Source organism: Cupressus sempervirens, unplaced genomic scaffold (genome assembly GCF_028749045.1).
Source record: "Cupressus sempervirens isolate cs-2001-9-10 unplaced genomic scaffold, ASM2874904v1 CseChr00s100013_2_01, whole genome shotgun sequence".
In the NCBI taxonomy this organism is placed as follows: Eukaryota; Viridiplantae; Streptophyta; class Pinopsida; order Cupressales; family Cupressaceae; genus Cupressus; species Cupressus sempervirens.
In genome coordinates this window covers 2240768-2267418 of record NW_028322208.1, presented here as the reverse complement: position 1 = coordinate 2267418, position 26651 = coordinate 2240768, and the positions used below count along the sequence as shown (strand labels likewise).

Sequence of the window (26651 nt, the reverse complement as noted above, 5' to 3'; positions counted from 1 at the left end):
TTCAATAGTGTTACTAGCAGCAAGTGTAGGACATGGTGGGAAAACACTCCACATAGTGAAGGAATCCCTACAAAAGGCTGACGTGCAAAATACTTTTAATGCATGAGCTCAATCTCTGGGAATTTGAACCATATTTGTGCACAATGATTGCAAGATATGATCACCATTCACACAAGTCCATAATAGAATACTTTGGGTACACAATGGTGGTATCCTTCTCATCAAAAGAGTACCCTAAGGTATTTGATATTCCTTTAGAAGTCCATTCCACAATAAAACCCTCATCCAAATTGACTATTGATTAATAGGAATTCTTGGTCAAATTTGTATGCAAGCCTGACCTCTTTGCACAAGAATCAGATAGTTTGTGGAGCAACAACAATAGTAGAGGACTAAATAAATCCTTGATAGGAGAATGGAAATGTATTCTTGATTTGGTGAAAAGAAAGCTTACAACATCAAGCAGGGCCTCTAATACAGCCATGTAGTTGGTGAGGCTAATGAAAGGTCTAATAAATGGAATGGTGTATAACTGGGCATAGGCACTCCCAGAGCATATTAGGGATTTTTTGAGGCGCAAACATAAAAAAATAAGATGCCTCATCATGCCATAGTATTATTTCTAGAAGGTCCGTGAACCCAAGTACCACCACACCAATGGAGAAGTTTATACTAGCAAAAAGGATTGATCCATACAAAGCATCCATATACTATCTGATGCATCTAGACATCCTCATAGTTGGAGGATGGGAACCCCTTCAAAAGAGACAATGGGAGGAAGCAACAAGCAACACAAAGGAGGGTGAGGAGAATGAGGTGGGATAAGAGACTATGGTAGTGTCTTCCCCCTCGAAGAGTGAGAACAAAACAAAGGAAGGGTTTCGTATGGTGACCTATAGAGGGGATAGAGCAGAGGTATAAGAAACTATATAGAAAATAGCAGGAAGAGTCGAGGGGAGAGTGTAGAGGAAGAATTCTTTGCAACAAAGAGGGAGACACTTATAGATAGGTCATTTGATGACACCTGTAGTGGCCGATTGGGGAGTGAAATGATCTACAAAACCTAAGATTCTATTTACACTAGTGCAACTCCTATCCACAACATGCTTGGTCACGCCTAAGGGGGCATGTTGGGTTCATCAGACACATAGGATTGTTGACCTGATGATGCATAGGGTGGGATTGACCACACTCCTCATTACTACAGAACAAGGAGTTGAGGAGGCTACTCATGTAACCATGGTGGTAGCACCTCGAGGCAAGATTATTACTCTTATGACCAAGAGTGTAGCCCCTACAACAAACAGTTCGGTCCCCACAACTGGGGGTCAAACCCCAACAACCAAAGGATCAATCCCTGCGACCAAGAGTTCAAGAGCCACAAATGCAGGAGAGAAGAATATGACACTTACACACCATACACCAAATGGAGGAGACCCGAAAAGTGGGTATGCCACATAGGTGCCTACAAGAGAGGATGATGATGAGATAAGAATGGATAATCTTTTGAATAGGTTTGAGATGGGCATTGCTAAAATCACGGTCCCTCTCCTACTCTATTCATGGTCTAGCAATTCCGGCAAACAGATGCCCAACATGAGTCTGAGCCCATAGATGGGGGATCTTTCAAAGATTAGGAGTTGGTTACCAACAACAAGGAAAGAGGTAATTGAAATTGAAGAAAAGAATGTACACCAAGATGACATCTCTTTTCAACAAGCTATCACAGCAAACAATGATATTGGGCGAGTAATGCAAGATGAGTACATTCAGGTTTCCAAACCTGACCCACGAGATGCCATAGGATCACTACAAGGTATTTTGCAAAATTAGAGGGAGTAGTTGTAGTAGCATGTAGAATGGAAGACCTCTCCAGATAGATAGACATGGGTGTTGTCTCAATTTAGGTACAAAGGTTGTTGGAGTTTATGACACAGGGATGTCAACAAACATTTGCAAACCACTTTATAGCTAGGGGATGGCTAGTGACAGAGATGTTGGAGATGGTGGAGACCTGGTGTAGACCATACACTCAGGAGAAACAAAGTGGTATGACAATGCTCTCCATGGCATGGAGCAAGCATTTAGAGATACAATTCTTTAGCTCCAAAGAGCTACTCAGTATGCAAAAAACCTAGATGAGGAAGGCCAAAAGGAAAAGGAGGAATGCATGTTGGCAATGTAGCACGAGGGTCCATACAAGAGAGGCTCATGACTCTGGAGGAGCAGTTGGCACATGAGAAACAAATGTGCTCAAGAAAAAGAAACTCACTTGTAGAGGTCGAAGGGATATTGGGAGTTATTGCATGATGTCGTCAGTAAATATTGTGTAGCCGACAGGTTGATGTCGTCAGTAATTATTATGTAGCCGATGGGCCCCTTTGGGAAGGTTCTTTAGGATGGTATATGTACAACTTCGGATTATGGTTGTAATCATCATTGAAAGCATTATGTAATCTCTTCGGCATATATGTGAATAATAAAAGGAGTACTGTTGTTCCTGTCTATTGTCTGTATGCATTAAACTATTTACCCCATACAGTAAACATTTGGCGCCATTGCCCCATGGACCTAGAACGAAGGCAGAGGAATGAAGACTAATGCCAAATCAGCTTAACAAGGATAGAAATAAGATAAAAGGAAAAGATGAAATACGCACCACACAAGAAAATTTAATTTTGGCACAACAGGCCGAGTGTAAACAAAGGTTTTAGCAGATTGCCGATGGACACCGAAGCACCGAGGAATTGTTAGAAGAGACTCGACAGCAGTTGGATTTGGTGGAAGAAGCAAAGGAGGAATTTTTGAACCTGTCTACACCAAGGGAAGAGAATCCAGACGGAAGGGAATTAACTCGCACGGCTCAAAGTGTCGAAGGAGCACGAGCATGGAGTGAACTCTTCGTCTGCGATACACTTCCCAGAATGGACAACTTCGCTTAACAAAGACCCTTCTTCACCAAAAAACGTAGCTGTTGGAAATAAGACGACTATCCGAAACAACACTGGTGTTGGAGTGTAGAGCGCCATTGTAGGAGTGCAGAGCGCCAGTGTCAGAGTACAAAGCATTGGTGTCGGAGTGCAAAGCGCCGAGGTCAGAATACAGAGCATCGTTGTCGGAGTGCGAAACAACATCGGTGTTGCAGTGCTGAACAGTGCCGATGGGGCAGTACTAAACAACACCCGTACACAAAATCAAGTAATAATGGTACGAACAAAGGAGAAGTTGCCAAAGTTTGATGGTGATGGAACGGCTGATCCAATTAGACACTACAAGACATGTGAAACAATTTGGACAATGGTTCATTGAGGGACTACGCTCGGAGTTAAGGAAGAAAATGAAGATTGTGCTGCCATCATCATACACCAAAGCATACAATCGAGCAATGGACTTAGAGAGTGAACAGAAAACAAAAAAGAAGAAAAGTAGCTCATCTGACTCAGGTGACGCATCTTCGAAAGAAGATAGCAGTGATGACGAAAAGGGCAGCAAGAAGGTCCAAGCTCTTTAGAAGGATATGATCAAAATGATGAAGGAATTTAAAAATATGCAGAAAGAGATGAAGGGAAACGAGCTGTGGTGCACAGAATGTAAGATAGAAGGTCACACGAAGGGATCCTATCTGAAAAACCAGTTTTGCGATATCTGTCAAATTATGGGACATTCCACAAAAGAATGCCCCTTCAATATGAAAACAAGAGGACATCAACAAGTGCTTCTGACCCAGGAGGCTTCTACGTCAAGAGGGGGCAGAAACACCAATAGTGATGGTGCCACTTCGGATGGGTACAAAACTAATAGAAGAGGGAAAAACAACAATACCAACAATAATGGGGGCCACAGCCAAATTCAGTACAATGCGAACGGCCACCCGATGGTTCAATGCCGAGCATGCAATTTGTGGGGCCACTTTGCACAAAACTATACATTAGCGAATACCTAGAAGTTGTTATGCCAATGGTGCAGTCCTAGAGATTATGAAGATCCCAAGTGCCCAAAATCAAGAGTGAATCTAATCAACATTGGCGTGGACGAAGAAGAGGTGTTAGCAATCACCTGTAAACAAACAAAACTATACCCCAACCCAACAGAAAAAAAAAGAGATCAGAAGAAGCGCGGGTGGAAATTGAGAAAGCAACACAGGCAGAGAAATCACAATTAAAGGACACTACCGGTACCTCAACAAGGAACTACGCAAAACAAAACATCATACGACAGATATTACAAACTGAAATACCAGTCAAGTTAAATGATCTAATCCTCACAATGCCTCAACTATGAACAGCACTCACAAACATAGCCCTGACTGCTAAACTACTAGGAGAACATTGAAGGGAAAAAGAAAGCAGAGCAAGTGCAGCGGACCCAATGCTGTTAGCCCTCACATTCGGACGACATCCGGTAGTCGTAGAAATGGGTATATTAGGAATGGTCCTTTTAGACACAATTGTGGACAGAAGTTCAGGGGTAAACGTCCTACCAGAACATACCTGAAAAAAGTTGGGACAACCGATGTTGTGGCCACCTACATTCTAGTTGCTCACGGTAGACTAACACGAGATCAAACCGTTGGGAATCCTGATGGCACAACCAGTAACTATTGGAACACAATCGTTCCTACTCAACTTCGTCATCATCCTGCTGAAGAGGAGAGGATATGACGCCATTTTGGGCCACGGATGGCTTGCACAAGCAAGGGTTAAGCATGACTGGAAGAAGAATACACTATCAATGAAAAGAAAAACACGACGATTCATTATTGATTTACACACACAAATGGTGGGTCAAGAAGCTATATCATCTAATTTCAAAGAAGACGATGAAGGAAAGCAGCAATTGGAACCCAATGAGGAAGGAGTCCTATGGTTGGAAGGTGGATTGACGGACGATGATTTGGATTCGGTGAATGGCCTTTTCCATTGGCAAATGGAGGATTACGAGCTCTTTCCAAGTTGTAATATGTTAAGAGTTAACGAAGGTGAGAAAGAAGAGAGAAATGAATGTCCGAAGGAATATAGAGAAGTGAAAGAAGGAAAGGCTATTATGACAAAAGCTTAAGGGAAGAACATACAGTATGAACCTAAAAAAAGGAAAGACTCCACCGTACGGTACACGGTGAACGAACTGCATAGAAAGAAAAGGTTACACCACACCACAAAATTAGTAGAAAGGTGTCGGCAGCAAGGAAAACACATTGTACGGTCTGCACAGGAAAAAAATAGAAAGGGTTTGATAAAAGTTTCAGCAGTACAAAGTGAAGGTTCTAAAATCAAGAATATAGTTATTGACGGCAAGAAGTGGCAACCGATGGAATTCATAGTACCGAGTTTCGAGAACAAACTAGGCGATATGGAAAACCTAAGGGAGAGATCGTGTAACTTAAATAAACTTGATGAGCAACGATTGTAGGCACAATGGACCACAGAGGTGACACTAAACAGGCGCAAAACGTGACATGATAAGAACCTAAAACTAAACAAGTTCCAACCAAGACAGCTGGTGTTGAAGTATGGCAGACGGAACAAAATTAAACCAGGGAAGTTTAAAGTCAAATGGGTTGGACTATACCAAATCTGGAAAGTAGGTGATAACAAAGCAATAAAGCTATGGACATTAGACGAGCAAGAAATTCCAAAAACGGTGAACGGTTCCAAGTTAAAAATATACCATGCCAGGCTATTCCCTCGTCAACAAACAATGAGGAGCAATAGTAAGGAGTATTAAAAGAAAAAAAAAGGAAAAAAATTGAAAAAAGAAAAAGAAAGAAGTTATAAAAGCATCGTACGATGACCGTACGGCATCCCAATGCATTCCAAGACATCGTATAGTTCTTCCCAAAATTGTACGGCATCTTCACTATAGTCTAAGTCACCGTATAACCATAAGTAGTATTGAAGACCGTATGGCCTCAGGCCCTGAAGGAAGAAACAAAAAAAACTATACGGCTTGGGTGGAAACCATACACCTGCTTTTAGACACTGTACGGACTCATAAGGCTACCATACGGCTTGAAGAAACTATACGGCCAAAACAGAAGACAATGTATAGTCAGAAGAGGAGAACCCGTATGGCCAAGTAGATACCAAGTACGGACAGACATTGCAAGCATAACATGTATAGCCAGATAGGAAACCGTACGGACATAGAAGGAAAGGACATTCAAGAAGGCCGTATGGTTGGGAGAAAAGGATTGTACGACAGCAAAAGCCAGCATAAAAGATACCTTGCATTGTAAATCAGTATTCGTCCATATGGACAAGAAGAGAACAAATACACTAAAGAGCACTACAACGATACGGAAAGGAATCAGAGAAGCCGTAGCAATAAAGTAACCCTCTGGAGGCCGTACCAGAGCATTCAAGCAACAAAAGCCATATACCCTCAGGATAAGTAGTCGCACATTGGACGAGAGCAACCGTACCAACAAGGGTGATAGAAGGTTTTCTAAATTAAAAAAACGACAACAAATCAAAAATGTTCAGAATGAATAATGCATGATCCCAAAGGGAAGGGAAAGACAGAAACAGGTAGTAAAACATAAATAGTTGCCAGAAAGAGTGTGGAATCGGAAGAAAATCACAAAAAGGGTGTGTTTCATGGAGTTTTGTGTGGTGTTGAGGGTTCCGATTTGGTCTTGGCGGTGCCCCATTAAGGGCGATGCCCCCCTAGACCCCTAGTCGGTGCAGTTATCAATCGTGGAAGTGTGACCAATTGATGAGACCTGGAGCTACTGCAGGCATGGAGTGTCCGTGTACCAAAGGTGGAAAGATCAACAGAGCAAGCCTTTCGAGAGGGTGATATGCTTTGAGGCACTTGGAGTAGGTGTTAGACGTGAAGCTGTCTTGGTGGATGCATAGAGAGCTCCAAAGGAGTTGATCATCCATTGAAGGCAGTACAGCGACACCTGGCTCAGGGTACCCAAGAGTTGGAAGCAGAGAAAGCGGCACTGGTGGCTATCAAGGTCAGCTTGATTAAGGAGACAGTATTGTGTTAGCAGAGGCTACAGATGCAACGTGGTTTGAAGACCAGTTTGGTGTAGGCATGGGATGAATGTGAAAGTGGTGTGATAGAAACTGAAATGTCCCTTTTCTGATTTTTCATGATATTTCCAACCTTTAATCAGATCTTTAAGATCAAACAACTAATATCACAAAGATCCTCCAAATTTCTCAAGAAACCCCAAATCGGGTATGCCAGAAATTGTGCCAAAAGCTTCACAGCTTCACCAATTACTAATAAATCTGAAAATGGAAATTTTTACAGAACTTTCAGCAGCATAACAGCCTACAAATTGACATTTCCAGATCCGTATAGCCTTTACACAACAGCTCAAAAATGTAGGACCAAAACTATGCTCATCGGGCTCCCGAAATAGCACAAAATATGCCCGGAAACACCACAAGAACACTAATAATCTATCTCAGAAGTTTAATCACGTCCCAATATATATATTCAGATCTATTTTAATAGCTTAAAGTCTAAAATACAGCAGCAACCAAAACTGATATGAAATACTCAACCGGAAACACCAAACTCTTACAAAAATACACCCGGAAACTCACAAATCTGCACTGTTCAGCACAAAGGCAAACTCTGTATGAGCATGCACATGGAATGGCTTCAAACTCCCGTCCTTAGCCTTCCTGGAAACCTGCAAACTCCCGTTCTTGGGTCTCCCTGGAAACCTGCAAACTCCCGTTCTTGGGTCTCCTTCTCCACAGGTTTGGCAGCCTCTGAAGAATAACAAAGAATGAGCGAAAATCAAGTCTGGAATCCCCCCAAAATGCCTCCAAACCTCTTTAAAAAGGGCATAACTGTAACTCACGTCCAAGAGAGGTTAATGAAACATATTTTAATAATAATTATCATTTATTAGTCCAACGGTTTCCAAAGATTAACTCCCTTTTTCCGAAACTTCACTTTCTTGGGCCTGCCTGCCTTAGCAAAGATTTTCTTTTTTTTTAAATTATTTGAAAAGGGGACATGACAAGTCCTCCCCTCCCAATCATTGCTTGTCCTCAAGCAATGGCTGAACAATAAACCAATCAATCCACCTGGATCCCAAATGTAGTCATGAACTATACTACTACCAATTAACATAGGCTCCTGCAGTATCCTTTGCAATATGACCAAGAGGAATCCATAATCAAATTGACAATTATAGCTCAACCAAACTCCGAAATCACCACTACCACAAACAAAAACCCATGAGGCACAAACTCTTAGAACATCAGAACCCAAGTAAAGTGGACAAATCAAACTACCAACACAGTAAATACCATCAACGCATCCCACTGGCCTATATGGAATGTACAATCCAACTTTGAAACAATGGTGAACCCTCTTGAATGAAACTGTACCAAGTATGGAGAATCCACACACTGTACAACTCCTGCAGTCAACACAACTCTGCAAATCATCGGCCACTATCTCATAACCATAACTCCCATACACTGCTGATGGTGAAAAGACATTACAAGATAAAGAGTAAGAAATGGAATCCAAACCAAATTTGTCTACCATCAACTCCTCAGCACAAGGATCAAATGCTAACTGATGTACATACCCTGCAATATAATGTTGATAAAAAAAACCAACCTCAGTCAACAGCTCACCATGAAGAAGTGATACAACCCACTGTGACTGATCACCAGCTAAGTCAAGAGATGTCATAGCCAAAGGAGTAGAATCAATAACAACACCTGCTGAAGCATCACTCTGAAACTCCTGCTCTAAGTCATGTATTATCAAGCTGTCAACTGTAGAACCTATCGCCATGTCATGCCCATCACAACTCCCATCTTGAGGCATCAAATTGTCCCATAACTGATGATAAGCACTAGGAACCAAAGTACATCTCTGTATCATCATCTCATCAACATGGTCATCAAAGGTAGATAGATGAGCATACCTCACAGTGTAATGCCGATAGAATGCACCAATCTCAGTCAGTGGCTCAGACTGCAATCCAGATGTAACTAACTGCAATCAATCATTAACCAAATTGGAACTGACTACTACCTCTGAAGACATTGCGAAGGGAGTAGTATTACTAGTAGGAACCATGCCAACTATCAGCTCACCAATGTCACACATGGTCTTTGATACAACATCTCTAGTCTTCGTGCCATTAGTACTAGAGGTCACCACCATGTCAGGCATACAACAATCTGCTACAACACCCAACTCAATTGAACCTAACTCTAGTGGGAATGAACCTGATATTCCAATGTTAGTATCAAGAATGGATGCATCCCCATCTCCACTGTCTCTGACAATCTCGGCCATGGACATCCTCGGATCACCAAACACCACTGCTTGTGACTGTATAGAATCAGGTGAAGACTGTAGTCGCTCTAACTCCATGGTCACCTTAGCCAAATGAAACTGTGACTCCTTGAAAGCCAACTGTGTACTCTCAAGAATCTCAGAAGTCACCACAAGCTGCTCAGTAATCTCACTCACCTCATCTTCCTTGGCCAACAATGCATCATATGCTGTACTGCCCCACTTCATAAGATAATCTCTGTCGGCTACCAACTGCATATAATCCTGTCTCAGAATCTGGATAGCCTCCCATAAAGAGTGGAACTCTGTCAAGGAAAGATAACTACCTCCCTGCTCATCACTAGTAGGAGAACCCCATCCATAAACTGCTAACAACTGACGAGCAGCATCGAAATGCTGGCAAGTGATAGCAATGTCTTGGTCACTAACTCTCAACTGATTAGACACATGATGGCACTGGCTTGACTGTCTCCTACAAACCTCCTCTGATGCACTGTCTAAAGGAGTATCCTCAAAGTTACTAGTCTCTAGAGTATTACCATCCATATCCTGTGAATCAAATCTAAAACTCATATCAACATACAGAGTATCAAAAACATTAGCATTTCTGTCCAACTCCTCTATACCCAAGGAAACTAAGTCTTCAAAATTGCCCATTGCATCCTTCTGGATGTCATCAATGCCAATATGATCCTGGGACTCATCTATACACACTGCCAAATATGAAATATCATCAACACATTCCAACAAGTATGGCCGACTGGATATATGAACAAGGCCCAACATTGGTGTATAAAAACTAATACCAACATCAGACAAGATACTGGCACAAGAAAAGACAACACCATGTAATCTGCTAATCAAATCCATGATAGCACCCAAACAAACACTGCTACCAAAAAGTGTTAAAGATATCCAGTCAACTGAATCCCAAATGCCAATATAACAATCTCGAGTCCATATCCGTAAACTAGAATCAACTGGTAACTCAAGCAAACTCCTCACCTGAGTAATATGACCAATACCAACTAACTCCACATACCTGTCATGATGAGATAATGAAGTCACAATACTATCTTGGTTCACCTTCAGCTGGCTGGACAAATCATGTGAAGTACTACCAGCCTCAACCTCATGTGATGAAGCATCTAACTGTGCCTGGTACTCTTTCTCAGCAAAGTCATGAATGCTCAATGTCTGCTCATCTCTACCAGGTATCTCACCATCCTGCACAACAACATCCTCGTAATCATCATCTGAACCCACTACACTGTTGTCACTGCCTGTTGTAACTATACCATCCTGAATACCTGTGGCATCACCCTTTGACAACCTGTAAACAATTGTCTCAATTTGAGTATCAAGTTGACCGTTACTATCAATCTGTGTAATATCCTTTCCCACCACCTCCTGTGGCAGAGTAGAATCTGAGACCTCTACCTGGCTATCAGCTAGTTTCTCAAACTCCTCATGCAAGTTCTTGGAAATTGTGTCATCTGTCCTGTGAGAAAATCTGCCAAATAGAAATCCAGTCAACTTATCCACCTTAGCTGGGTCAGATAACATGTCATTTATACGGTGGTGCTCAACCAACTGTTTAGAGATGTCATGGCTTATTTTCATAAGTTTATCTCGAATGTCTAAATAACCATCCTTTCTACTATTTTGACTCTGGCTATCAATTGTCCAAGATCGTTCCCTCTGAGACTCTGTACTATACCTGTCCATTCTGGATAAAGTAGAGTGTAACCCCAATAGGATATAACTTCTTCAAGCACCAAGAACTAACATGCAAATGATTAGAAGTAGCATGCAACCATAGATTTGGACATGCAACTGATTAGAAGCAACATGCAACCACCAAATTATGACATGCAAGATCTGGGTAGTTGTCAAAACTGACATGCAAACTTCTACAACCACCAAATTCACCAAGAACTAACATGAAAATGATTAGAAGTAGCATGCAACCATAAATTTTGACATGCAACTGATTAGAAGCAACATGCAATCATAAATTATGACATGCAAGATTTGGGTAGTTCTCAAAACTGAAATGCAAGATCTGGGTAGTTGTCAAAACTGACCTGCAACTTCTACAAACCCTCAGGCTGGCAAGATCATGGCTCTGATACCACTGAAATGTCCCTTTTCTGATTTTACATGATATTTCCAACCTTTAATCAGATCTTTAAGATCAAACAACTAATATCACAAAGATCCTCCAAATTTCTCAAGAAACCCCAAATCGGGTATGCCAGAAATTGTGCCAAAAGCTTCACAGCTTCACCAATTACTAATAAATCTGAAAATGGAAATTTTTACAGAACTTTCAGCAGCATAACAGCCTACAAATTGACATTTCCAGATCCGTATAGCCTTTACACAACAGCTCAAAAATGTAGGACCAAAACTATGCTCATCGGGCTCCCGAAATAGCACAAAATATGCCCGGAAACACCACAAGAACACTAATAATCTATCTCAGAAGTTTAATCACGTCCCAATATATATATTCAGATCTATTTTAATAGCTTAAAGTCTAAAATACAGCAGCAACCAAAACCGATATGAAATACTCAACCGGAAACACCAAACTCTTACAAAAATACACCCGGAAACTCACAAATCTGCACTGTTCAGCACAAAGGCAAACTCTGTATGAGCATGCACATGGAATGGCTTCAAACTCCCGTCCTTAGCCTTCCTGGAAACCTGCAAACTCCCGTTCTTGGGTCTCCCTGGAAACCTGCAAACTCCCGTTCTTGGGTCTCCTTCTCCACAGGTTTGGCAGCCTCTGAAGAATAACAAAGAATGAGCGAAAATCAAGTCTGGAATCCCCCCAAAATGCCTCCAAACCTCTTTAAAAAGGGCATAACTGTAACTCACGTCCAAGAGAGGTTAATGAAACATATTTTAATAATAATTATCATTTATTAGTCCAACGGTTTCCAAAGATTAACTCCCTTTTTCCGAAACTTCACTTTCTTGGGCCTGCCTGCCTTAGCAAAGATTTTCTTTTTTTTTAAATTATTTGAAAAGGGGACATGACAGAAACAAATCTATTTTATTGTAGTTAGTCAGTTAATGTATTCCGTTTTGTTAATCTGTCTCGGATATTTTGTAATTGTCGTTCGGAGATGACTTTTTCTTTTGGGGGGATGATGTCGTTGGTAAAGATTGTGTAGCCGACAGGTTGATGTCATCAATAATTATTATGCAACCGACGGGCCTCTTTGGGAAGGTTCTTCGGGATGGTATATGTACAACTTTGGATCATGGTTGTAATCATCATTGAAAGCATTATGTAATCTCTTCGGCATATATGCGAATAATAAAAGGAGTACTGTTGTTCCTGTCTATTGTCTGCATGCATTAAACTATTTACCCCATACAGTAAACACATGAGAGCTAGAGAAGACAAAGAGGGACTTGATGGGTGTTGTCAAACTGGTGAGAATTTCTTGAGAGAAACAGTTGATAAGACTACTTTGATAACATTTTCCTACATCAACATCCTCAACTACTCTAGGATCATCCTCTCACACTCCCCCTGGTAGTAGTTCTAAGTATACCACATTAGTTCAATTTTTGCTTTGTCATCTCGAAGACAACTACTTTTTTGAGGGGTTAATGTTTGCAGTAGTTTTTCCAATTTGAATCAAATGTGTTGTTATGTATAAGACAATGTAATGAAAAAGTGGTATGCAAGTAGTTGTAGGGAAGTGATGTTTGGCGCTCTAAACCAAGCATCAGGTGATTTATATTGTAAGTTGGTACCGAGAACAAACTAGCATTGCTCAATCATTAAAAAGTGAAAAGTAATATCTCTCTGCCAATTTACTGTGTTGTGTTCCATATGACTTATTATGTTCTTGTAGTCTATTTATATTATTGTTGTCATAAGTAATAAACACATACTAGGAAGGAAGTAAACTGTTAGAAAGTAAAGTCCACCAAGATAAATGAGAAGTGGGGTGGGAAGGGTGGGGAGTAGGGGCATGAATAAGTTATGCAATTAAAACAACTCTGAATATCCTTATTAATTTTGAAACATGTAAATAGTAGATGCAACAACCGTAGAAAGATAACCATACACAATAACACCAAATTTGTTAACTGGGGAAACCTTTGATCAAAGGGAAAAACCTAGTGGGAATGATGCCCACAAGATGATGTACTAATATAAAAGTTCCTTGTGAAAGGATAGACCTTGTTAGGAGGCAATGAAATACAATCAGTACATATGAGTTCCTATTAGGGGACTTTGAATCCCTATTAAGAGATTAAAAATCCTATTAGGAGTTGTGCCAACCCCGTTAGCAGTTGAAAGGAAAATAGATGGACCCACTATCCAAACAACTTTAGTACTATCCTCACTAATAAATACGAGTGTACATTAACAACAGTCCAACAACAACTTATCTTTCCAAATGCAGTTCCTTGTAAGCTCACCATGCCTCAATTGCACCATTCACTGCTTGATCCAAAAGATGTTCAAATTCAAGTTCGCTCAATATGTCACATAGATATAACCACATATCATATTTTATATCAAACGAAATAATCTTTCCTTTATACCAAGTCCTAACACAAATTATTGAGTCAGCCTTGAGGCTTTCCCAACTTGCAATAATAATATAGGACCAACTTAAGATATTACAATACACATTTCATTACAATATTACATCTTTTCATAATTACAAGTGATTTGTTAGCTCATAGTCTTCATAAATTTCCACTCCCTTATCATCTGACTATGCTAACTTATCCAAAGAATCTTCAACATGTCTTCAACCTCTGTTTCAACTCTCTCAACCAGATTCCATCTCTATTAGAAGATAAAATCCAAACAATAGTGCCTTCTTCCAAAAACATTGTTTGAAAGCTGCCTTCAACAAATTCTTCATAACTTTGTCCAGTATTCATATTTCCATACGCGCTCTTAACTATAGCATCTAGACACACTCTAGAACATAATCCCAAGCACCAATAAGCTGATCTTCAATCCTCAAACTATGCGAAGCCAATTCTATCTGTTGATCTGCCAACCTTTATAGAATAACAAGAATGTTGACATCAATGACAAACTCTATCATGAATGCAACATAGCCACTGAATCATGTCTCCAACACTTCTAGGATACTCCCCCACAGGAATATCATTAGCATTCACGCTAACATAAACTTGGTACAACTAATTATTTACTCTAATTGGCACATCTCAATACTATAGGCTGCTTGTAAGTGATGAGCACACACTTATACTAAAAGAGGTTGGGAGGGAAACAACTTAATCAGTCACAATAGCATCATTTACTCAATTTCATAATCATGCACATGAGAAGAAGACAATAACACAATATTTACGTGAAAACCCTTACCTGCGAAAACCATGGAAGATTACTTGCTTATATAATAATCTCTTTAAAATTTTGTAGGCTCAACTGATGAGAAGCACCAACCCCTCATTCAATTCACGAGCACTTGCCCACTAGAGGCACCAAGCCCTCATTCAATTCATGAGCACCTACCTACTAAAGGCACCAAGCCCTCATTCAAATTTTCTTCATATAAGCTATAGTTCTCTTCTTCAAAATGTCATAATTCCCTTCTCAAATCTGCTATAAACTTTTATGTAATTTTTGCTGAGCTTCTGTCTTAATATTTTCTTCAAATTTGACTTATATATCCACTATATGGATAGGGGCTCACTAAAGGTTTGAGTATTATGACCAATCACCAAAAGGAAATAACCACAATAAGCTATCATTTGAAAGTCTAATTACTCTCATTGAGAGTGATAGCTTCACCACCCAAAGGACAGTTGTTTCAAGGCTTTTATGATAACTGACCCAATTATACTAAACTAAATGTTCACCTTTGCCGATAATATTTGAAATAGAATATAAGAGCATGAAATGATTTCAGTTATTCATTTCAAGACAATGGCTTCTAAGCCCCAACAATAGATAATATTAAAAAAATGGCAGGCCAATATTGAGTTTGCAATTTAATCGAGTAGACAGACAACCAGCTCACAATAATATAAAATGTCCCTTTACTTAAGATGGAAGAGATTCATCCCAAACAATATTGAATCTCAATATCTGCAAATACCTTATTTTAAATGTACTTATCTACAAATTTGTCTCCACAAGAGACTTTACAAATTTGTGTAACTCTAGCAGACGTGTTGTGAAATATTGGAAGTGATATTTGCAACAAGAAGACTAGGGTGAGTAGCCTCAATATCGAAACAGCACTTTCTTCAGCCCTCAAGCCTCCTACAAATGAAATAATGAAATTCCAAACATTTTCTAATTTAATTAATTGTTTTATGTCATCCTTGTGAAATTAAAATTGATTTCAAACAACTTAATTAATTAATTTAATTAAGTCACTTTATTTATTTGTGAACATTACATTTTGACGTTAGCACCATCACTTTGATGAATGCAATTGTTCCACTAAAGATTTCAGCATTCTCCAATGTCAATATGTGAGGTTCTTATACTGACAATCCAAACATTCCACCTTTTGTTAAAATAGAAATTGGTAAAATTTAATTAAATTTCCCATAACCTTAGTCAGCCTTAGTATTAACTTACTTCATCTGCTATAGGCCTGTTATCAAGATGTCTTACATATGGATGATTTTCATTAGTTCAATCAAGCTGTTACAACTTAAAATGGAATTTTGTGTTTTATCATATATTAATATGAACACTTTTATGAGAGATGTAGATTTTAATTTTCTTCTCTCATATAAGAACTGATTAAAATGAAACCTAAAATAGAAATGCATCCAAAAGATATACCTGATCATAATCGATATAACCAGTTGATTCATTCAATCTGTAAGGCATTGTCTCAAAGTATATTGAGACAGCTGAAATCTTTTTTGTGTCTGTCTGTTGAACGAACCAAACCATATAGCCATTAGAATTTGATGCCGGAATAAAATGAATGAAAACAAGAAATCATAACTTTAATTACATACAAAGTTGCCTCATAATCAACTAGTTAACTTATTCAAAATTGGATATATCTACCTCAACCAATTAGTACAATAAAAAAATTCATACAATGAATGATCATCAACTATTACTGGGAAGTTAAACAATGTAAGCATTTTTTATCCTGCTTAGAACTGAAGGCCAGCTCAATAACACGCACAAAATATCATTTGGAAATATAGGGTAATCTTTTCTGTGAGAAAAATAGGCATTTGAAAGTATTTATTTAAAATTTTAAACATACAATTATATACATTTCACATAAAAAGCCTTGATACATGATACAGATTTCTATCCACACAAGGTAGCAAAGAAACCACTGAAAATATGGTAATGAATACAGATCTTGGATCTCTCAAAGCAAGCTAGTAATCCAAAACTAACAGTATGTTTACACAATGTCAAATGCTAATCTAAGATGTCTTCCTTACTTGCCTGAATAGGAAAAAGAAATGCAGTTCTTTAGGGCCTTCTTCATTACTTATAGCACACTGATCCTTAACTGACATTATATACATTTTAACTTTTCATTTTTAATAAGGAATTCACATGTCCAAAAGTTACACATTATCATAGTGTAGGAAATTTGTCTAGAGTGAATTGAAGATATTGAATTTAAAAGGCATAGTTTTTATTAACAATGGCTTTCTAATGAATCTTACCAATACCGTTGTGACCAAATATTTAATGGTTCTCTAATTCATATTACCTTTACAAGGTTCTTTTTTTGTAACAAATCTGATAAAAAGGAAAGCTATATTATATGCAAACTAGTATTTATTTAACCTTTGTTTCAGCAAATAAAGGATTCTTTCCAGCTGGATACAGTAGCATAACCCAAGGAACATGCTACGATCTAATGAAAAAATCGACAATCTCAACGGAGGAAAGGTGGTGAAAATTTATTTTGTCTTTTCGGTTGGTGTTCCTTTCTAGATAATGAACTAAAAGAGGTTGAGCATAATCAAATTTTTGAGAAGGGTTTGGAAGTATGTGGATTCTCAACAAGCAAAATCTGAAGCTGAAAGCTCAATAATATAGGCTAATTTTGAACATTGAAAGGGTCTCTAACCATGGCACAATAGATAACCTTGGAAATTCTAAGAAATAGGAGACCAAACAAATTTACTTGTTTCCAAAAAGTTGATTGAAGTGTTATTAGAAAAAAACGGGCTATATGTTTGTTGAAAGTAGAGGAGATTGTTGGCACTTGGAGAAATTGTTTAGGTAGCAGACATGTTGTATTGATGACAGGTTTTTTCATTGATGTCAATATTTTTATGAGGTTGCAGACAAACACAGACTCTATATGTTGTAGCTTATTGATCAGTATTGTACAGACAATGATCAACAATTATGGATATGCAAGCATGATTTTGTATTGCAAGAAGAGTGTAGATATTATGTCTATAGCTGCAATACTTTATGTGATAGTTTGATTGAGTTACAGATGATTTAGTGAAGACTTGTAGCAGACCAGTAAGCAAAGAATAATGCCAGAGGTAGCTGCAGTGTTTTGGTCATAACTTGATGAGCAGAAATTAATGTTGGCAAGAATGGAAGATGATAGAAGACTCATTTTTGTGTGTATATTCAGATTTGTGGGTCATTTGGCTAATGTTGGAATGCTTGCTGATACGTGATGTGTGATATATTTCACTGATAGTCAACTAGATAGTGTAACGTGTTGATTATAATTGGCAAGAGTTAATTATGTATTGTAGCATATGTTATACTTTCTATAATGGTTGTATAATTGCTTAAGGAGGCCTGTATGCCTTAGCATGGTCCTATGTATTTAATTGTGCATTGGGGAACTCCTAATAGGCTGACCTAATTACTTATTTGTTAAGTTACCAGTTAGAGTTCAATTATAAGCTCGCGTTCAAGGAACTGGTTTGCCGGTACAGAAAAAAATTGGAAAAGGGTTTGGGTTCATTGGGTTTGTTTGTACAAAAACATGTAAAAATTATATATATACATAATTATGAAGCCTAGAAGCAATAGTTAAAATTAGAAAATCACATAGCATCATAAAATCATATGACTTAACAACAAAAACACCATAAACTTTAAAACTTGTAATCGTAGCATCATGAATTGTGATCATACCATCATGTGTTTCAAGTTCAACATCAAAGATTCAAAACATTAAAATTAAATCATAACAACCAAACTCTTGCCCAACCAACTATTTGCTCTTGCTCAAGAAAAAATAACCTGCATACACATCAGAAATGAGAATTAGAAGCCAACATAAGTCATTTATTTCCACCTTTTACTGTTACAGATGTCAAAAAAATCTCAAATTTGGCAAAAAGGATCACTTTATTGACGTTCGTGGGGCCTAGTTCCTCAAAGTTCAAACCAAATTCACCCAGGTTCAATCAATTTAAGCATGGTTTGCCTAGGTATTATTTTCCAGCCTACCAATTTGAACTAGGCCCCTAGAATTCAAACCCTACTCTGACCAACAAGCGAATTGGACCAGGACCACATACCAATTCGTACCCAAGCTAGTTCGACAAGGTCTAGGGGTGAACCAAGGTAACTTAGCTTATTTGTAATGGGTATAAAGGAAAGCTATTCTCCTTATTTGTAATGTATGGTATGTATTGGATGATATTATTGATGCGAGCCTTGAAGTTGGAATATTAGAGTAGAGATGAAAGATTGTCATATGTTTTGAGAAGAGGTATGAGTGGAATCTATCATTCATACTGGACTTTTTTAGGGAGTTGTTTTGGCAAGTAAGTTGCAGATCAGTCGGTTCATATTTATTGGATTTGTTAACTAGAAGTAAACGTGGTTTAATCTTTCAAACTTTGAGCAGTGTGCTAAGGCTGTGTGTCTTTTGTTCTCATCAACTTCTAACAAGGTTAGAATCTTCTAACAAGGGTTCAAGGTCCTTTAACAAGGACAATTGTACTAAATGCATTGTATTTGACTCCTAAAAGGGTCACATCTTTTAACAGGGAATTTATATTTTAGTGCAATATCTAGTGGATACCATCCTCACTAAGGTTTTCCCCTCTTGTCAAGGTTTTCATCAAGAACAAAAGTCATTGTGTTATGGTGTTTGAGTTCTTGTTATTGTGCATTATTTTGGTAGTAAGTGATCAGTTTTATAAGTTGGGTATTATCTGCATCTATGCACAACTGATTCATCCCCCCCCTCTCAGTTGTGAGGTGTGAACTTTACTTCTTAATAGTTGGTATCAAAACATCAGGTTCTCTTTAAGAAGGAACCATAGTTGCTTGAGGAGATCCAGGATGGCATACAGGAAGGAAAGTCCTAAGTTTGATGGAGACAACTATGATAAGAGGAAGAATAAGATGAGGACTCACTTGATCTATATGAAAATTGATTTGTGGTTGATTACAAAGAACCAAACTACTATAAAATCAGAGTGGTCTATCTTCATGTACAAATGGTGAGAACAAAAAAAAATTGTATAACATAATTTCAAGAGAAGCCTTAGTGCATTATCAAAGGAGAATTTAGAGAGGTAAAAGAATTGGATTCAACACATAAGATTTGGGAAAAATGGGGAAAAAAAAAGGAGATGAGTACACAAAGAAAGCAAAGTTCTAGAACTGGAAAGCAAAGCTGGAGAATGCAAGATGAGACAATTACAGCCTATGTTCAAAGAATAATAGAGATTGTTACAGGGATTAGGAATACTAGAGAACCAATGCAAAAGATAAGATAAGATAAATATATTAGTGTCCAACAAAAGACCACCAAAAGGTCTATGGGACTGAAACATTACAGCAAGATATCTGACAACAATAGGACAACCAAACAGTGTCCAAGAAAAGCGAGCAAAAAAAACAAGAAGAAGAAGAAAGATACAAAGAGTGGCAGCAACAAGGACTAGGAGTCCTTTCTAGGCAAAAACAAGTTAGCCACTGAAGGAGAAGATTGCGGATGTATAGAACCTCTGGTCTGCTTCTGCGATCTCATGGAAGACTGTGTCCGGGGTCTGACAGATTTGGAGTGATCACATGATTTGGTAGAACTAGACACCCTCTTCACACCCCGTAAAGGAGATAAGGGTGTGAAAAAGCAGTAATGAGCTGAGTAGATGAATGCTAGTGAGGAAGTAGTGACTGTAAAGTACTATCCCAAAGCAATGTAGCCTCCTGAAGATAAAGTGCAAGACATCTCTGATCACAGTAGCTAAAGAAATTTGAAAGAGAAGAACAATCCCAAAACAAGCAGTGAAATCTCCCTCTGGTCTCATAATAGATATGGCACCAAAAAATAGAGCGTAAGTCAGTCTTGACCTCCTGTAAAGTACACAACTTACAAATCCACTCTCCACTGTCAATATTATGGTCGGTTTGAGCCCGAAGATAGTAAGAGCCAACCCTGGAGGATTTAAGGGAGATACACAAGGAATGAGACCACCGCCAAGATAAGTAACTATGATGAACAATAATCCCATCACTGATCTCCAAAAAGTGCTTTGCATAAAAGGTCATCCTTGAACGCAACCCACCAGGTGGGTTGATCCAAGTAGTGATGATATATTGTCTGTAGATATCTAGTTTGACATGTTCATTCAACTCCTGCCGAGAAGGGAGGAGGTGATCAAGGGCATTCAGCAAGAACTAGTAATGGGGGAGGTGGTCAATATCAATCCCAATCAATCTCAGCAGAGAAGCCTGGGCATACCAGCAACAAGCTCAAGAACACATATCAGAACTCGCAATATTAACAGAAGAACAGTAGGCCAAGTAGGAATATCGTTCCTGCTCACCAACCAAATCTGCAAAACCCTGCAAATGATGAAGAAACCAAACCAGATCAAAAATAGCTGCAAGATTGAAGGGATGCGCGCCAAACTCAACAAGAATGATTCTATGATGAGTGAACCTATGACATCTCATGATGCACCATAGGAGCAAAGTCTGAACTCATTCAATCAATGCCCAATCAGAACCAAGAAGAGATGGGCCCCAAACCACAGAGCCATAAAGAACCGTCGATCGAACAAGGGAGTCCAAGGGGGATAATTTGGATGAGGTATCCTGAAAGTGGTGTCTAAAAAATTGTTTCTCAAGCATGGCAAGAGAACCCATACCCTTATTAACTCTAGACTGAATCATCGGTCTCATACTGAGGGGAGGCCCAGAAAACTTAACACCCAGATACATGTAAGAGGAAGTGATCTCAATCTCCTAGCCTTGAAAAAAGAAGTGAAGATGAGATGTCTTTAAGCAATTAAAGATCATAATCCGTGTCTTACCCAAGTTAACCATAAGCTAACATTGATCACAAAAGGAAGCCAAACCATCCAGCAGCCTCTGTAAACTCTCTGGGGAAGAACCGAGAAGAACCACATCATCCGCAAAAAGAAGAATGGAGATTAGGACTTGGTGTAAGTAACAACCATCACCCGAGAGCAATGACTTCGAAAGTAAGTCCTCAAGCTTATCAATATATAAACCGAATAAAGTAGGGGAGAGAGGACAGCTCTACTTGACCCTGAATGTGCTATGAATCAGATCAGTTAAACCCTCTAGAGTCCTAAATCTACCCACCACAATCTCATAAAGTCTCATAATAGCAGTAAGTAGCATCTCTGAAATCCCAATCTCCCGAAGCCTCTCAAAAAGAGCCATCCTGGGAAAAAAATCAAAAGCCTTGCAGAAGTCCGCAAAGAAGCAATAAAACTTCTCTGATCTATGTCTAAACGCCTCAATAATAGCCCATAAAGTGAAAATATGGTCCATAGTCTAGATAGTTGGTCCAGAAACCAGCGTGCCCTCTAGCCCACCAACCTTTCCTGTCAAGCCCACTAGATAACATAGCATTAAGAATTATTGCATATAGTTTGGCAAACGTGTGCCCAATCATAATGGTTCTATAGTTCCCAGGATCAAAGACAGGACCGGTCTTGTGGATAGGGTAAATCAAATTCTTGGACCAAGAAGTCAAAAACCTGATACACATCACTCTATTAAATAGTATAAAGAGATAGGGGACTAGAACCGAGGCACCAAACTTGAAGAGTTCAGCCTAGAATCCCTCCTCATCTACAGCTTTGCTACATCTCATGGATCTGATGGCCTCGTAAATGTATGAAGAGGTGAATAATTGGCCGAAAGGAGGCAAAATGGGGTGAATAGAAGGCTGCCTTGGGATATCATAAAGAGTCATGGTATGAATGGTAGGGGAGCGAAAGTCAAGGGTGGAGGGTGGAGGGTGGAGAGGAACAATGGGGAAAAAGGGTGCACCAAAAAAGTTGGGGGTTGCAAGTCAGCATGGAACAAAGAGATTTACACTAGAAAGCAGTAAAAGATCATTTCTTATGGCGAAGAAAACGAAGATAGGATTAGCGAAGGTGAGTAATGTCAGGGGAGTGGGCCTCGAAAGCACAACGCATTGAGCGATGAAAAGCTTTGCAGTCAACATCGAACCATTGGTTCATAGGGCAAGTATTATGGCATTTACTATGGAGGGGAAGCAGAGGGCGGTGAGGTATGGAAAGGATGTCGGACTTCCAAATAACTGTCGCAATCAAGTCAAACATGGAGGCCTCACAAGAGCTAGAAGAAGAAATTGTGCAAAAGATTTTCAGATCTTTGACACCATCTTATGAGAACAAGGTCAATGCTATTGAGGAAGTGATACCTCTCATCAAAGGATTCAACAGGGAGACACTAATTGGTGAGTTACAATCTTTTGAAACTTCTAAATTGAAAGATGCTTCACCTAAGGCCGAATCTTCTTTTAAAGCTACTATTCATAAATATAAGAGAATGCTAACAAAGAGTGTGAGCACTAGTGGTCAAAACATTAGAGAATATGCTAAGGATTGGGTTAGAAATAGGGGAAGAAGAAAGAAACTTGGATGAGATTGAGCCTTTGATCAAGAAGAGAAACCACAAAGGTAAGGGAAAATTTCAAGGAAAATGACCTATAATTTCTTACTCTTGTCAAAAGGTTGGTTGCTTTGCTTCTAGATGTCCTCGTAGAGTATCTAAGGTTAAGCCTAAGCCTTACAAGTCAAAATATCCAAAGGAATGTTACTATGAGAGTGATGATGAACCTGACATTAAGGATATTAACTTTGACAAGAGTGATAATGAAGATAAAATAGGACTTGTTGCTATTACAAATGAAAATCTTGTAAAGGAAGACAGAAATTTAATTTTATATATTGAGAAGAAATTTGAATGGATTATAGATAGTGGATGTTCACATCACATGATAGGTGACAAAGACATGTTTGTTAAGTTGAAAAAAGTATGATGGTGATGTTGCCAGATATGGTGACAATACTCCTTTCTTGATTAAGGGATAAGGTTGTATAACTCTTGATGGTAAAATTAACACAATGATGTTAATTTGTTGATGGTTCAAAACATTACTTGTTAAGTGTTGAAAAGCTTGTGGACAAGGATTATCATTTGCAATTCAAAGATAGAAGATGTTCAATTAGAGATCAATCAAGAAATGTGATTGCATTTGGTACTAAGACCAGAGGTAATGTTCTTCAATTAAATCCTTCTGAGGTAAGTTGTTTTGTTGCTAAGATTGATGATAGATAGTTATGGCATAGAAGGTTTTGTCATGTAAACTTTGATAATATGGTGAGAATTTGTAATTGTAAAGCAATCAGAGATTTTCCTAAGATTATGAAGCCTACTAAGATGATGTGCATAGAATGTGAGATGGGTAAGCAGGCAAGGAATAATTTTCAAAGCAAGAGATTTATTGTTAAAGGGAAGTTGGAATTGGTGCATACAGACTTATGTGGTCCTACTAAGACAAGATAATACTATGAAGAGATATTTTATCCTTTTTGTTGATGATTACGCTAGAATGATGTGGGTTGGTTTTCTAAGAGAAAAGTCTGAAGCACTTGATAAGTTCAAGATTTATAAAGCTGAGGTAGAGAATAAATCTGGACTAAAGATAAAATGTTTAAAATCTGATCGAGGAGGAGAATTTACATCTCATAAGTTTAATGAATATTGTGATGAGCATGGTATTTTTAAACAGGCTTCAGCCCCTAGGACATCACAACAAAAGGTGTAGTGGAGAGAAGGAATGAAACTAATCTTGATACAATAGGAACCATGATGATTGATGGAAAGGTAGCACATATTCATTTGAGAGAAGCAATATACACCTTGAATAGAATTCCGATAAGGCATGAAACAGGTAAAACTTCTTATGAGCTTTGGTTTGGTCATTTACCTACAGTCAAGTACTTTAGAATCTAGAAGTGATTAAGGGATATTAATTAGTTATTCTACTACAGATGCTATAGTCTAAGACTAGAGAAGATTTGAGTTTGCAAATGTGAAGATTGATGAAAGATTTCAAGTGTAAGAAAGAACATTCGATTATGAATCAAATGAAAAAGCAAATCAGTCGAGCAAAAGTCAATGTCAAAACTTAATTCTAAATCAAAATTAAAGAACAAAAAAGAAAAATTCTTTGCGATGGACAATGGGATACATATTCAGATTGAAGAACCAAGGGAAGAATAGAGAACACCAAGGTATGTAGCTTTGAATCATTTCAATGTTCAGATTATTGGAAATGCAAGTAGTGATGTAAAGACTAGAGAAAGAATGAGAAATGAATTATGCTTGATTTCACAAGTTGAACCGAAGAGTGCAAATGAATCATGGGTTAATGCAATGAAAAAGGAATTAGAATAGAATGAAAAGAACAATAGATGGAGTCAGTTCCTAGGCTTAAAGATATAAATGTTATAGGAACTAAATGGGTATTCAAAAACAAAATGAATGAACAAGGAGAAGGCATAAGGAACAAAGCAAGATTGCTATGTAAAGGTTAGTCTCAATGGGAAGGTATTGAATTTGAAGAAACTTTTGTAGTTGTGGATAGAATAGAACAAGTTATATTTTTTTGGCATATGCAACTAACAACAAATTAAAAGTGACTCAAACGGATGTCAAGTCTTCTTTCTTGAATGGTGAGTTGGAAGAGGAAATATACATTGAGCAACCTTATGGATTTCCTTCGACAGATTAGGAAGACATGGTATGTAAACTAAAGAAAGAATTGTATGGATTGAAGAAAATTCCAAGAGCTTAGTATGTGAGTTAGACCTTAGGTTTCAAGAGAGGTAGTACAGACATCAACTTATATTTGAGAGTTAATTCTGATTGTCTTTTGATTATGGAGGCATTTGTTGATAACATTATTTTTGGTGGAGAGGATGAAATGAGCAATAAATTTTTTCAAAAAATGAAAGGTGAATTTGAGATGTCTATGATAGGTGAAACGAAATACTCTCTTGGCTTGCAAAGAACTCAGAATAAAGATGGCATATTTATATCTCAAACTAAATATCTTAAGGATCTACTAGTAAAATTTGGTATGAAAAGCTTTAAACTATTTGGAACACCTATGGTAACTAGATGTAAGTTGGGCTTTACTAATGGTTCCCCTAATACATTTCAGGAAAGTTACAAATCTATGATTGGAGGATTGCAATATCTAACTCGCACTAGACCTAAAATAGAAAATGCAGTTGGTATTGTGGCAAGATATCAAGTAGAATGTAAAGAATCTCATTTAGTAGTTGTGAAGAGGATTTTTAGATAGTTGGAAGAAATATTAGAATATAATCTATATTATGATGGATCTAATAATTTTACCTTATATGCTTATATTGATGTAGATTGGGCAGGAAACATTGATGTGGAAAAGTAAAAGTGGAGGAACTTTCTTCCTAGGTGGGAGATTTGTTTCATGGCTAAATAAGAAGCAAGATTGTACATCTCAATCTATTGTAGAAGCACAGTATGTGGCCGCAACAAATAATTGTACACAATTGGTTTGGATGAAACAGATGTTAAAGGACATTCGTATATCCTTTACTGAACCTATCATTATGCATTGTGATAATACAAGTACTATAGACATGTGAGAGAATCTTGTTTTACATTCAAAGCCTAAGAATATGTCTATCAAATATCATTTTATAAGAGAAAAAAGTTTCAAAGAAGGAGGTAAGATTAAAATACGTGAGCACAAAAGAACAAGTTGCAGATATCTTTACTAAGCCTTTTCCAAAGGACAATGATGAGTATCTCAAAGGTATGCTTGGGGTGATGGCCTCACCTTGTGAGATTAATTGTTCTGAAAGCATCAGTCTAGTATAGCACAAAATTATTCACCTAGAAGTGATGCTTGGTACTGCTCCTAAGGGGGCATGTTCGCTTTGAGTAGAGTTAAATTTTGAGAGCTCTTATTTGATCATATTTTGATAACAATGTTTGTTGAAACCAAAAGCCAAGTCAATGCAATGGTTGTAGATTGGCTTGATCCAAGGTAACTGATTAGAGATCA

General features: G+C 38.2%; 1 protein-coding gene across 1 annotated transcript in view; it reads right to left on the bottom strand.

Annotated features, from left to right (window-relative positions):
- The window catches only part of LOC149527817 (serine hydroxymethyltransferase 1, mitochondrial-like), a gene marked incomplete at its 3' end in the record, with an annotated part of 65049 nt that overhangs the window by 20179 nt on the left and 18219 nt on the right, over nucleotides 1-26651 (bottom strand). Inside the window, 1 exon segment of the mRNA XM_089812108.1 lies at nucleotides 16109-16201. Coding sequence (XP_089668234.1) covers nucleotides 16109-16201 — 93 coding nt within the window.